Raw genomic sequence first — 13,317 nt, forward strand, 5'->3', positions numbered from 1 at the left:
TTATTTAAGTTCAGTAATGGCCACAATAAAAGAAAGGGAGCACGGAAAAGGAGAGACCTTTAAAGGGGAAGCGGGCAGCAGCCTGAGTCTTGAGTGCTGGGAACAGATGTGTAAATCTGTTTGGTGGCTGGGGGGACAGTAAATAAAAAGAAGGGGAGGATCTCTACAACCGAGAATATCCTCTGCTTCTTTTTAGAGTCTCCCAGAGATGGAGACGACCAGGCTCCAAAACCGCCCTCCGAGGCCCGTCTGCACAGCCTGGAGTTTACCGTCCACAGAGGTCTCCGCGGCAAGAGAAGCCTGTGTCAGAGAAGGAGCAGCTGCTCCCGTAGAAAGGAGGTGGCGACGGGGCTGTGGGCAGAGCCTCCGCTCCCATAACCTGACTCCTAAGCTTTAAAATGTTTGCTTAAAAATCGTGATTCTTGCCTCAAATGTCCACTGGGTGTCTTTCTAAGAAATCGTTAGTGAGGCTCATCTCCGCTTCATCTAACTTTGAATTTCCTCTTTGATCTGAATTAACCATATCTTTCTAACTCTGAACAGCCGAGTTTATGGGGAACAGCCCTCTAGGGGGGCAGGTGGTTCCTTCTGGTGAATTCCCAGTCGCATTTCTGCTTCAGAAGCTCATGTCCCCCAGACGCCAAGCTGTGGGAATACAGTTTTTTCCGAGCATTTCTTCAGCTCTGAGGGTTTCTGCCGGCAGCCTGCTCACCTCACCTGTCCCCTCTTCTCTACTCTCCTGCCTCATCTAACACAAAGCAAAAAGACGAAGAAAAAACTTACAAGAGAAGGGCCACTGGGCTATGTAAAATGTATAATTCCGTTTTCCTAATTCTAAGAAACAGAACACTTCAACGTGGGAGATTGGGGACCCGCTGTGCAGGCCTCACAGTGTCAAGCACACGCACGTGTATGATGCGTTTCTTTAACATCTGACAGTCATTTCATGCATTCAACTAGTGAGGATCTGAGCACCTGCTATGTAGTCCCAGGACGACTGGAGGCACCAATGCTCCAGGCCCCAGAGGACAAGGCAGTCTGACCAGGTGACAAGGGGTCAGGCGAAGGGGAAGGAAGAAAGGCGTTGGTTGGAGGGCGGGGGTGGGCGAGTGCAGGGGCGCCTCCTCCTGGGACCCGCCAGGGGGGTGGCCGGGAGGAGACGGAGGGACATCAGGACCGGAGGCTGAGCCCAGGAGGCACAGGCGCAGATGCCAAGTCTCACGTGCACGTCTAGGCGTCTAGGGATGCAGACTTTATCCTAAACCTCCGGAGGATGGGCAGCTACAGAGTATCAGATCTGTGCCTCCAAGGGCTGGATGGTTTGCATGTGGAAAACATCAGGAAGGAGACAAGGCTGGAGCAGGAGGCCAGGGAGGGGCTGTTGAGGGGCTTTAGGGGAGAGAGCCCGGTGGCCTGAACAAGCACGGCAGCGGTGGGAGGGGCAGCGGCCGGGGCCACCAGAGCTTGTGGAGCCGGCATCAAGAGGACGGAGACCAGCTGTGTGGATGAGGGAAGGGAAGGGGTCGCAGAGGACGCCCACTGAGATCTGACGTGGGTTTGAGAATGAAGACACGGGGTCGGGGGGCGGGTGAGAGGGCCCAGCAGCCTCTGACACACAAAGACAACAGGGCCAACGCTGAAACCCTGACTATCACCCACATTTAAGGAATGAGGAGCGCGAAGAGAGTCCACAAAGGGAAACGCAAGTAGCAGCTAGGGAAGAAATTACCACTGATCACCTACGCAGATGCTCCTGTCGCCCAAGACTCTGGGCAGAGAGGAAGGACACATGCCCCTGGCGGAGGGACAGACGGAGGGACGGGCTGAGTCCCTCTGAAAGGAGCCAGCTGAGGCGCGAAGCCCCGGTGGCCTGCAGGAGGCGCCGCAGACCTGCCCACGCCGGCAGAGGCCCAGGCCCTGCAGGAGGCTGCCTGGGGCCCCTGGCACAGCACTCGCCACGTTACAGGAGGCGAGAGAGCGGCCCTGGCCCTGGCAGGGCAGGTGTGACCACGGCCCGAGCACCCCGTCAGGAAGGTGGGGTAGGAGTGACCACCCCCGTCTGTCTGTCTGACGGACATGAGCTGCAAAACACAGGAGGGAACCCAGCTCCAAGCACGTGGCCTGTCTCAGGCAAAGCCAGAAGGGACTCTGGTCTTCTGGCTCCTAGCTTAAAAAGTGGTACCATCACACGTGATGGCAGAAGCCAGGCACACGGTGTGGAAAAGAACCGGGAGATGCCAGGTGTGGGCCTGCCCTCCTTCGGCATCGCGGCCGGCCTGAGCCTTCTGGCAAAGATGCACATCTCCTTGTACTCAAATCAGTGGAGCTGCCCGGGGAACTGGCATCCTGCCGTCACAGGCCCCTCGAAATGAAAGGCAGAAAGTAAACGCAACTGTTCATGGCTCAATTCCCAATCTGAACGTCTGCACAGCTCAGACACTCTCATGTCATTAATTTACGAGAAAAAAGGCAGCCAAGGTACACAACCGTGCAGAGCCACCGAAGCGGTCACGAGCCAGCCGCACTGTCACACGGGCTCCTCCCGGCCGGGAGACGACAGGTCAGCGAGAGGCTGAGCAGGAGGCTGTGTCTCCAGGGGCCCAGCCCCCCCTCTGCTGCTCACCTGCCATGGACTCTGGACAAGGTACTTCCCTCCTGAGCTGGAGGCTCCTCCTGAGGAAAGGCGGGTCACGAGGGCGCCCCCGTCACGAGGCAGCCATCAGGGTTACATTCGATTATCTATGCGCAGTGCTGGGTAGCATACGTGGCACACGGCAAACTCTCCAATCTCAGCCGTCACTACCATAATTCTGATTCTTACTTAAAAACCAGTGCGCAGGCAAAAGCCGGTGCTGCTGTGCTTGGTCAGCCTGAGCCTCGGAAACTTTCAATCCTCATGTCTCACTCACTGGCCCACGGGCTCAAGAGAGGTTCGCCCAGTAGCCCTCGGGAAGGAAGGGACCCGCCTTGGCCTCAGGGGCCTGTCTCTCTCAGAGACACAGCTAGGAAACCAGCAAGAGTGTGATGGACCGGCGGGTGCACAGTGGGAGGGGCACCGATGGTTGCTTCAGTCGTGGGAGAGTTTGGAGTAAGTCGTACTGGATGGTAAGAATCAGCAGAGACGGGGACACTGGAGATGGTAAGAATTCGACAGAGGATGGCTCTAAGCAGAGGCCCCGGTGGGGGGATGCCTCTTCTTCCACCGGTGCGGTGGGGAAAGGCAGTTTTGCAGGCTGAGTGACAGGAAACTGATGGGTTTCCCATCACAGTTTCTATTTTCAAGTCAGAAGTGAGATCACATGCTAAAGGGGAAAGTGGTGGGTCCACAGAGATTTCAGGAATGGGAGGGAGGCCTAGAAATAACCATTGCCTAGAAGAGGAAAATGAGGCTGACCGGGGAAATACAGAAGCCTTAGTCTGTAAAAATGCCCACGTTATTAAATATGCTTTAAGAGTCAGTAAATGTAAGTGTAAAGAAAATGGGCTCTGCAACCAGCAGCGTAGGTTCTGTCCTAATTCCACTACTTAATGCCTGTGTGACCCTGGGCCAGTTGCATAGCCTCTCTGAACCTCAGTCTCTGCATCTGTACAATAAGGGTAGTAAGAGTCCCTTCCTCATAAAGGATTTTTTTGGGATAGATTAAATGCAAACAGGTTAGTATAGCATCTCGCAAATAGTAAACGCTATATAAGTCCCAGCAATAACGACAATGAGCATTATTGTTTTTAATGTCTGCCAACCTGATAAAGAAGAAAAATAGTTCTCCCATTTTTATTCTTTGGCAAGTTGAACCCCTATCTCTCAGCCTGTCCGAATCCTCCAGATCTTGCGGGCGAGACCCAGCTCATACTCCATGTTCTGTGAAGCTCTGCTTGACCACCACTAGCCTTCCTCTCCTAAGTTCCAGAAATGCTGCCTGTACCTCTCACTCATCATCTAGCAAACATACACCCCCTTGAACCCTTGCTTATCTTTTAGTATATAAATGCCTTGTTTACTTAACTGGACTGAGACGGGGCATCTCACTGTACCGTCTTTGCCGGCCCTCACCAGGTCTAGTGTCATGTCCTATACACGATGGGTGTGTGATGTGTAGCACACAGGCTGATCTAAATCGATCAAGGACGTGTGACAAAGACAACCCACCTGATGATTAAGTTGTCCTCCCCAAGGGTCACGACGGTGGCTTCCGTGGCTTGTAGAGACATGAGTTTGGCGAGGGCTTCTGAAGTTTTGCTCTAAGAAATAACCAGAATGTAAAATGAGAGCGATACTAAGCTGGCCTGTGCAAACCCAGATCATCAATCACAAGGCTGGTGTTAGAGAACACCCTGCAAGAAAAGGCTGCCTCCGTAACACGGCCCCTCTGCACGCCTGCGGGCTCTCCCGGGATGAGTGTCACTCACTGCCCATCAACACACAGCTGTGCCATCACCGCGCTGAGTGTACAGTGCAACTGAGTTCTATGAATTACATTTCAGATTGAAGAAACAATGCCAGTCTGCCCACTGAGCTAAGCTATTAAATTAGGTTCAATTTAATTTCTTTTAGGACCTGAGTCCCACTCTCTTATATTAGGATACATTGAAATCTGGGAACAATGCAGGGTGCTAAAAATGGCACAACCCTATGGTGGAAATGTGGATTTCTAGACTAGGAAGCTACACACTCAGTTATGTACCAAGAGGTGGTATGAGCTCTGACCCTAAATCCAGGGTTCTTTCCATTGCACGATGCATCTGAACAAAGGTTTTAATAATTAACCAGATTAGCTGGGATTTCAGAAGCAGCGACCGGTTTGGAGATTCGTGGTCAGAACACCTAATTCTACGTAGGTTTCACGTTTCTTTAAGCCTTGCCCTAGATTGCATACGATTAGTAATTCTAAACTTGGTGCTCAGAGAAATTAAGGTTTGTGTTACTGAGGAAACAGTTCTTCCTTTAACCTGAGGCTGCACTTACCTTTGCCACGTGTTCCAGCCACCGCCCCAGGGCAATGAACACGAAGAGCATGGGGGGGGTGTCAAAGAAGGTCACGGGGCTCCTCTCCGCCTTCTCGGCGATGGCCACCATCAGGATGACGAGGGAGTAGACGTAGGCGATGCTCGTGGCCAGCACGATGAGCACATCCATGTTGGCCGCCCTGTGTCTCAGAGATTTGTAGGCCTGAACGTAGAAGTACCAGCCCCCGAGGAACTGAAAGGTGGGGAGGGAGAGTGACCTTTGTGACAAGGCCCCTTGGGACTGTAAACACCCTGGGCTCCCCCTCGACGCTGACATTGCTTTTTCCTCCATAAGTGACGTGTATGAAATGTACTTCCTGATTCAGAAGACTTCTGGCCACAGGAGTGGCTGATCCAGGGAGACCTTTAAGACCCAGAGCACTGGACAACCTAGATGTCCATCAGTAGGAGAATGCTCAAGATGGTGAAAGAAATCATGGTGCGTTCATACTGTGGACAGTGCTATGCGGTCCCTGAAGACAATGTGCTGGACCCCTAACCGCCGGTGTGAGAGATGTACACAGTACATGGTTAAGTGAAAAAGCCAGTTATAAATCAGTATATCTAGTATTATCCTATTTCGGCCAAAAAAAAAGCCTGTGTCTATAGTATGTGAACATGTACACACACACATACATACGCAGGTAAATATGTGTTTTTTTCTATGCAGATGAAGATCTGGAAAAACCAAATTGAGCCTATAAACACTTGCCCCCAGATAATCCTAATTAATATTAATTAATTCTAATATTCTAATATTGTCAGGAGTTTCATTTTCTATTCCAAAATAAATGGAAGGCATACTTCCCACTAGAAATACAGCTAGCTCCTTAATGTGGTCCCCAGGGCAGAAGCAACACGAAGCCTGCCCCTTTTAAATTATGATTCCTCAGGACCACGTTGCAGTCGTTCAAGCCAAGACGTGGAAAAGAGCAGCACGAGCTCCAGGGTGGTCCAGCTGCTGCTTCTAACATCGAATTCAGCTGAACAATAAGCAAACAAGACACAATGGATCACCAAGCCTTGCCCCAGGGGGCTGTTGTTCCAGGGGGAGGCCGGTCATCTGTGGAACTGCCCGTGAAACCAGGCCCTGTGTCATCCCCCATGTTAGAGGACGCCCCCCCAGCTGGTCATAAGACAGAAGAAAGCAGCAGCTGGCTGGGTGGTGGGAAAGCGGCAACGAAGCTGCACTTGGAGCACTCTGAGGGGCTGTGCTGGCCTAAGAGGACCGAGCACCTGCTGGCCGCACACAGGCACGCTGGGCAGGTGTGCCCACCCCCCGATACGCACCTGGACAAAGGTACACAAGATAAAGAAGACGAGGTTCAGGATGGACAGTCCTGGGATGATGTTGTGGTCCAGGAGCATCGACTCGTGGGGCTCGTGGCTGGGTATCAACATATAGATCATTAAACCCATGACAGGGATGCCAAACACCAGGCTGCACAGGAAAGACTTCTTCCACCTGGAAAGAAACACAGCAACACCGACATATCAGGTACCGCCGGTCACCTGGCTTCCGGCCCCGTCCCCTCCCGAGGACTTGGTTTGAGACTGGCCTCTGCCACATGTCTGGGACAGACCAGCAAGGGCTAAAGTGAAAGCAAGGCTCTCTCCCTACATCGGCCATCTGAGGGGAACAACAAAGGTCTAAACTTCACTGCAAGGATGCTCCAGAGACGTTTAGACACAGTCCCTGCCTGCCCGTGGCCGACATGGCACCTCCAATCTACAGGTGAGGCAATCGAGGTCCAGAAGCTGAGAATTCAGCCCCAAAGAGGTTGACCATCCTCAGCCTATGGCTGCTACCGCTCTTTTTTCAAAACGCAATCGTTTATAGACTCCCAAGAAAAAAACAGATAAAAGGAACATTTCATTAGTATAAACTTATACATGCAAATTTTAAACTATTACTTAAAATAGAGTCAGTGTGAACAGTGCAGCTGCCTCGATGAAGTTTGAAATCGGGGTGACAGGTGACAGCCATGGTCTCACATCAGCCTCACCATCCACAAAATTCCAACCAAGGGCTCCTGGAAGCTCTAGGAGGCATAGCCTCAACGCCGATCTGAAGACCACGGGCCTGCGAGATCGGAGTCTTACACTCCCAGGCCCCTGCCTCCAAGCCCCGAAAAGACCTCGCTTCCTACCCCACTCCTCTCAGCCTGACAAACTTCCACTCATTCTTTGAGGCTCAGATCGTGTGTCCCCTGCTTGTTAGCTTCCCAGACTCCCCAGAACCCACCTGCATCATTGCTCACCCACTCTTCCCAGCCCGACCAAGGGCCCCTCTAAGGTAGGGGTGACACCCTATTCACCCCTAGCACCCAGCACAGCGCCCTGCATACAACAGCGGTCTTGTGTTTGTTGAATGAATGAGTGAACATCTGCAACAGTGAACGAGCTCAGGTCTCCTGCTGCCCGAGCCATTTTCTTTCCACTTGGCCGTAATTCCTGTCCTCGGATCCTAGATCTCGACCCACTCCAGTAAAGTCTTGAAATACTATAAAAGAAAAAACCCACTCCTCCCTTCCTCCCAACGTAAGTGCTGTCCAATCTGTTAGCCACCAGCCGTAGGTAACTATTTAAATTAAAATTAGTCAAAATGAAGTGAAATTAAAAATTCACTCCCTGAGTCACACTGGCTGCATTTCATACTGGGCAGTGCAGATATAGAGCGTTTCTGTCACCGCAGAAGGTACCGTGGAACAGCACTGTTTTAGAGGATTAACATTACGAGGGTAAAGGCAACTAATTCAGCAGAAGGCACTGTGGAAGGTGGAGGTAGCAGGGACACCGATTAGCACCGAACGAGGTAGAGGCGGGCCAGGGGAGAGGCAGCCCTTAGAGCTACAGTTTGTCTTCTGTGTTCTACCTACTGCTTTATTTCCACCTTGTGGTCCAAGTGATGAGCGTTGGGGTTCCTCTGGGCCAGGGAGACGTGAAAGCCGATTTCCTTGTTATTAAAAAGAGGAAACAAGAAAGAAGGCACTTGGTTAAAATAGGCATCGGTAGAAACCATTTTACATCTTTGGAAATAAGAAAGTTAATCTAAAACTGCCTCAGAGGACTGTATTGGTTTTTCCGCTCACGACTTCTGTCCCCACGTCACTGTACAGATCCCGTCGGAGGTTCCATGGCGACTCCTGCTCCTTCTGTCGGCAAAGGCAGCAGATGCCGGGAGGTGACTTAGCACACCCTGAGCTGATCGATGCTGAGTTATAAACTCGGGATTTGTGAGTTACGGACTCCCCAGTATCAAGCGGTCGGGAGTATCGCTCTCTGTAGGAGGAAACTGAAGGTCAGAGATTAAACTCCCGTCCAAAGCTACAGCATCATCGGAAGCGCTGAATCCAGCTGCAGGTCCCCCGGCTCCAGCCCAGGCCTCTCCCAACGAGCAGACCTTGGCTCCGGCAGTATCTCTGGTTTTCTCAGGGATTATCTCAAGCAATTCTTTCACCGTTTTGCTCCTCCACCCTCTCTATCTTATTTGATCTGGTCGCTAAATCTCTGATTCCCTGTATAAAATTATACAGGAAAGGTTGTCAGGAAATGTCCTGTCAGTCAGCACAATGTAAAGAGGGATCCCGGGACTCTGATGTTGGGATTTTACACAAAAATTAAGAGTTATGTTGGAAGAAAGAGGATGTAAGGCCATCTAAAGACAAATCATTTACAACTAATACCGGCCTAATTACATCAGGAAAAGATGCCCCAGAGATGCAGGAACGGGGGCCAGACATTGGCAATATACCTCAAGTAAGAACAAGGAGGGGACTGCAGCGGGCTGGGCAGCTGGGTGGAGGCCAGCAAGGATTAGTGCATCAGTTGACTTCTCTCCTTCATTAATGCCTTATCACTACTGTTCTGTAAGACCCGTGGGGTGGCAGAAACTGGATGTCCACTGAGCTTGGAACTAGGAGATCTGGGTTGGAGTACCAGCTCTGCAACCTTTAGCTGGGTACCAGGGATCAAAGTCTCCTAACCTCTCTGGGGGATCTCTCCTCATCTGATAAAGAAGCTGCATTGTCTGCCTCTAAGACTGAGGCACTGTACCATCAGCAGTAGCGGTATTTGCACCTCAAAGAGCTCTGCATGGCCAGACAACAGACAGCATCTCTCTTAACACACAAACACGGAAATTTAAAACAACCTGAAGCCTGCTACAAGATGTTTCATTTCATAAGGAATTTCATAAGCAGTAGTTCCTGCTAAACTTCACCATTAGTTGTTGTGAGTTCATCTTGTTCGGTTTTGACCATCTTGACCCATTCAGATCACCACTAAGGCTCATCCTCTCCTGGTGTGATATGATACAGACCTGAGAGAGGACACAGAATGTCTGTGGACAAAGTGAGGGAACGATGGGGGTGGGAGTACAGAAAACGACTGTGATTGATTTTCCAAAGGAGAAATGACTAAACTCTCCAGCTGTAAAGGAGGCCTAGTAGAGTGGTCAAACGCAGTGTAATTCTTCCCAACACCAACATTCCTTTGGTTTGTAGATACTTGGCACAGATGTAAATATTACTTTAAAAAATTACAATGAGGCAATTTTTTTTTTGGGCCACGCCGCATGGCTTGTGGGATCTTAGTTCCCCAACCAGGGATCGAACCCAGGCCCTCGGCAGTGAAAGTGAAGAGTCCTAACCACTGGACCACCAGGGAATTCCCACAATTAGGCAATTTAATACCATGTGCCAGGAATCTTGGCAATACTGCTGTTTCTCAGGGAATATCTGAAATTAAAACAATAATAATGTCTTTTTCTCCCCATCTTTTTCTTACCCATTCACTGATTCCCCCCCTCAGATTATCTGATATTTACTAATCCCTCACAAATTGAGTCACCTTATTTCCATGGGAAAACTTGAAGGATTTTAGATTAGGTAATTTTTTTTTTTTATGCTTAGCTATATTTTGCTCATTTTTCTATGATGATTATAAATCACTGTTTTTAAAAAGGTGGGTACAATATTTTTTTGATAAATGATTTACCTCGATAATTTTGACAATATCCCGTGGACCGATAATTTCAGGATCAAACTTCACGTGGGCTTTGCTGGTGGCGAGAGCCACAGAGGCGTAGGTGATGCCGTTTGTCCTTGTGAGTTTGGACTCTATGTTGTGAACACAGGAAGTGCAGGTCATCCCCGTGATCTGCGGTAAAGGATGACAAAGATCCCACTGACCCAGGATCCAGAGGATCCCATCAAAGGCACACAGGGCGTTGGGTTAACAGGCAGCCACAAGTCTGTCCTCCTTCCCAAGATGCTGGACTCACAACCCCCAGGTGCAAGATTTTCACCCTGGACATCCCCCCGGGAGCCTTGGGGATATAAAACAGTGGTTCTTCCCCAACTCAGGTACAGGAGACCAATCACTAAGCAGATGGCAAGGACTGAGGCCCGACTCCCAGCTCTGCTAACAATGGGCTTTCACAGCACTCTGCGCCCTGTGTTGGTTATGCATTTCTGCCACCCCGTGCTGTGTGCGCTGAGAAAGCAGTTCCAAGTGAGCCAGCCACCCCTGTACTACGCATTAGGCAAGCCGGACAACTCACTCTTCTGAGTATCAGTGGTCAGCACTTCCCAGAATACAAATTAAATACAGACATAAAATGCCTGAGCATGTGACGACAATACAACTATAGGACACTGTAATAAAAAAAAAAAAAAAAAACATTGTCCAAAAGAATGTTTTCACCTTCCCCACTGATAGTGTTGCTCTAGATTTGCACACCGTAGTGTGAGCAGAGATGTGCACCTCTGGCCCTGGAGGTCTGACCCAGCGAGTACTACACTGTGCCCCTCCGCACAGGGCAGGGCAAAGGATTTGCTCTGCAAAGAACACCACTTCTCAGGAGCTCAAGGTGCCACTTGTGTCCGCAGTACTTTTTCTTCAAACATTTACTTACCGCTAATGGCAGTGACTAAACACAGCAAGGAAGTAAGACCCTTTCACTTCGGTAAACAGCATTACTCAATTCCTTGTGGATTCCTTCTAAGTCTCCCTTTATTTGCACAAAGAGAGCTTTGTGCAGAAGTGCTTGTGAACACAACATATTTGAAATACTAGAGCTATCTTCTGTCCTCGATGATTTGTTGACCAGCGCCGCTGGCAACAGCGGGCAGGCAGGAAACAATACCAGCGCCTCGTCCCTCCGCTCCCCAGCAGCCCTGGAAACAGCACCACCCCCGGCGTTCAGCCCGGACTGGGCGCCTGGGGACACTCTGGTCACCAAGTACCTTGTAGACACGCCTGTGCCTACAAGGTGGCCCCGGCTGCCTCTGCCTCACTCACTCCCATCCCGTCCCGGGGCCTCGAAACGCCTCTGGCATTCCAGCTTCCTCTCGGCCTCACGGGACGTGTTCCTGTTCGACTCCCTCGAGCCACAAGCTCAGGACAGCCGCCGTCTCCAATTCCTCTTCCTCCAACGCCATTGCCTCCTCCTCCCAATACCCTGACGCGCCTGGCGGGACCTGGCGGGACGCGCGCCTGCAACTTTCTGACATAGTGGACATTCCTTCACGAAACGAGCAGGTCCTTGTTGCTGGCTTCAAAGGAAAACCCAATAGCAACGAGCAGGATACATGCAAGAAGGGGGAACGTCCTGACCACAGCCCCATCTGCCGTCAGAAGGCCTCTGCGGGCTGACTCAGGCCTGCACCCCCGGCCCCCGCTCCAGCCCAGCTGCCGCGCTTACAGTCAGCTCGAGGTCGCCGTCTGAGCCCGCGTAGTCCTCCATCACCTCTGCCTCGAAGCCCAGGTCCTGGATGAGCTGCGTTATCTCCAGGGGCTGGATAACTTCCGGGTTATACTTCACCTCTGCCTTTCCAGCCATCAACGCAACCAGCACAGAGAGAATCCCTGAAACCAGCAGGGCACAGCTGGAACACTCCAGGCAAGGCCTCTGGGATGACGTGTTCAACATCAGCTAACAAAGAAAAAACTCTGTCCCAGAAGCTTCTAGAACAGTGGTTCTCACACTTAGCTGTGCATTAGGATCACCTGGGGTGGAGGCAGGGGAGAGGGCTTTTAACAATCACCTGACCGGTGATTAACTTTTAACAATCACCTGACCGGTGATTAACTCTTAACCCAGACCAATTAAATCAGAATCTCTCAGGGTGGATACCAGGCATCTTTTTTCCCCTTTTTAAAGCTTTTTAAAGGTGATTCTAATGTACAGCCAAGCGTGAGAGCCACTGTTCTAGAACGATGCTCCTCACACTTTATTGGGCATATGACTCACCTGAGGACCTGGTTAAAGCAAAGACGCTGGTTCAGTGGGTCTGGGGCGGGGTGTGAGGTGCTGCAGGCCTGCCTCGCCCCCAGGCACGGCCCATGCTGCTGGCCCAGCGGGCTCTGCTCTGAGTCAGGCTCTGGGGGACACAGGTGCGGGCACACACCTCAAAGCAAGGGACAGAGTCTGCAGCAGGCAACTGCTGTCACATAACGGATGTACTTTTTTCTCCACTTCCAGACACAGGAGAAAAAAATAATTTTCAAAAGTGGTTTTCCTTACTCTTTTTCAGTTTTTAATCACTTTCAGGAATGAAAAAGAAATCCCGCGGACTCTCTTGCTACCACTGTTGTTTAGTTTAAGGGGGAAAGAAAGGCTCATTCACATAAATGAAAGGAATGATGTGCTTTGGAAAGAATGTCATAAGGGATAAGTATGAGGGATTCAAGTCGGGAAGAGAATCATGGGCCCTGTGAGACACAGGTTAGCTTCTGAGCCACCAGCCCACGGGCAACAGAGGAGCTCCTAGAACACCTTGGTTTGAGAGCCACCTTCTAGAGCTCCAGGAAGCTGTAGGCTTGAAGAGCAGGAGGCGGGAAACGTGTCATCCTTGAGCCTGAAGAGAAGGACCCACGTACGGAGCCACAGGAAGAGAGAAGGTGACCCCGGAGGCCAGCAGAGTCACGGTTAAGATATTTTCCAAACAAAAAATTGGGACAGGATTTTCACTGCACTCTTAGGTTTGAGAAACCAGATTGGCAATGTCGTTTAGAGGACAAAACTTTGGCATTTCCACAGCACGCTATGATTTACAATGACAACAGGACAGAATGCAGGCTATTTATGTGTTTGACCGTAAGAGGCTTTGGAAGGGAAAACCACAGACTACTACCAGGACAAGCTAGTTGGGGAGGCCACCCATGACAGTACCTTGACCTTTAAACTGGATTCCCCATGGCTAACTTACTCAGAGATCCATTTTATCTCAAACTAAGTACTTCTTAAAGAGCAGAATGCCAATTGCCCCAGAACATTAGACAAACATCTATCCTATCATACAATGAACT

The 13,317-nt window shown here is 50.6% G+C and overlaps 1 protein-coding gene across 1 annotated transcript in view; it reads right to left on the minus strand.

The window, feature by feature from the left end:
• The window catches only part of ATP7B (ATPase copper transporting beta), a 77,142-nt gene that overhangs the window by 18,685 nt on the left and 45,140 nt on the right, over nt 1–13,317 (minus strand). The window contains 6 exon segments of the mRNA XM_061171123.1: nt 4,148–4,239; nt 4,964–5,197; nt 6,295–6,469; nt 7,884–7,960; nt 10,003–10,164; nt 11,711–11,874. Coding sequence (XP_061027106.1) covers nt 4,148–4,239; nt 4,964–5,197; nt 6,295–6,469; nt 7,884–7,960; nt 10,003–10,164; nt 11,711–11,874 — 904 coding nt within the window.

Source organism: Eubalaena glacialis, chromosome 16, assembly GCF_028564815.1.
Source record: "Eubalaena glacialis isolate mEubGla1 chromosome 16, mEubGla1.1.hap2.+ XY, whole genome shotgun sequence".
Taxonomy (NCBI): Eukaryota; Metazoa; Chordata; class Mammalia; order Artiodactyla; family Balaenidae; genus Eubalaena; species Eubalaena glacialis.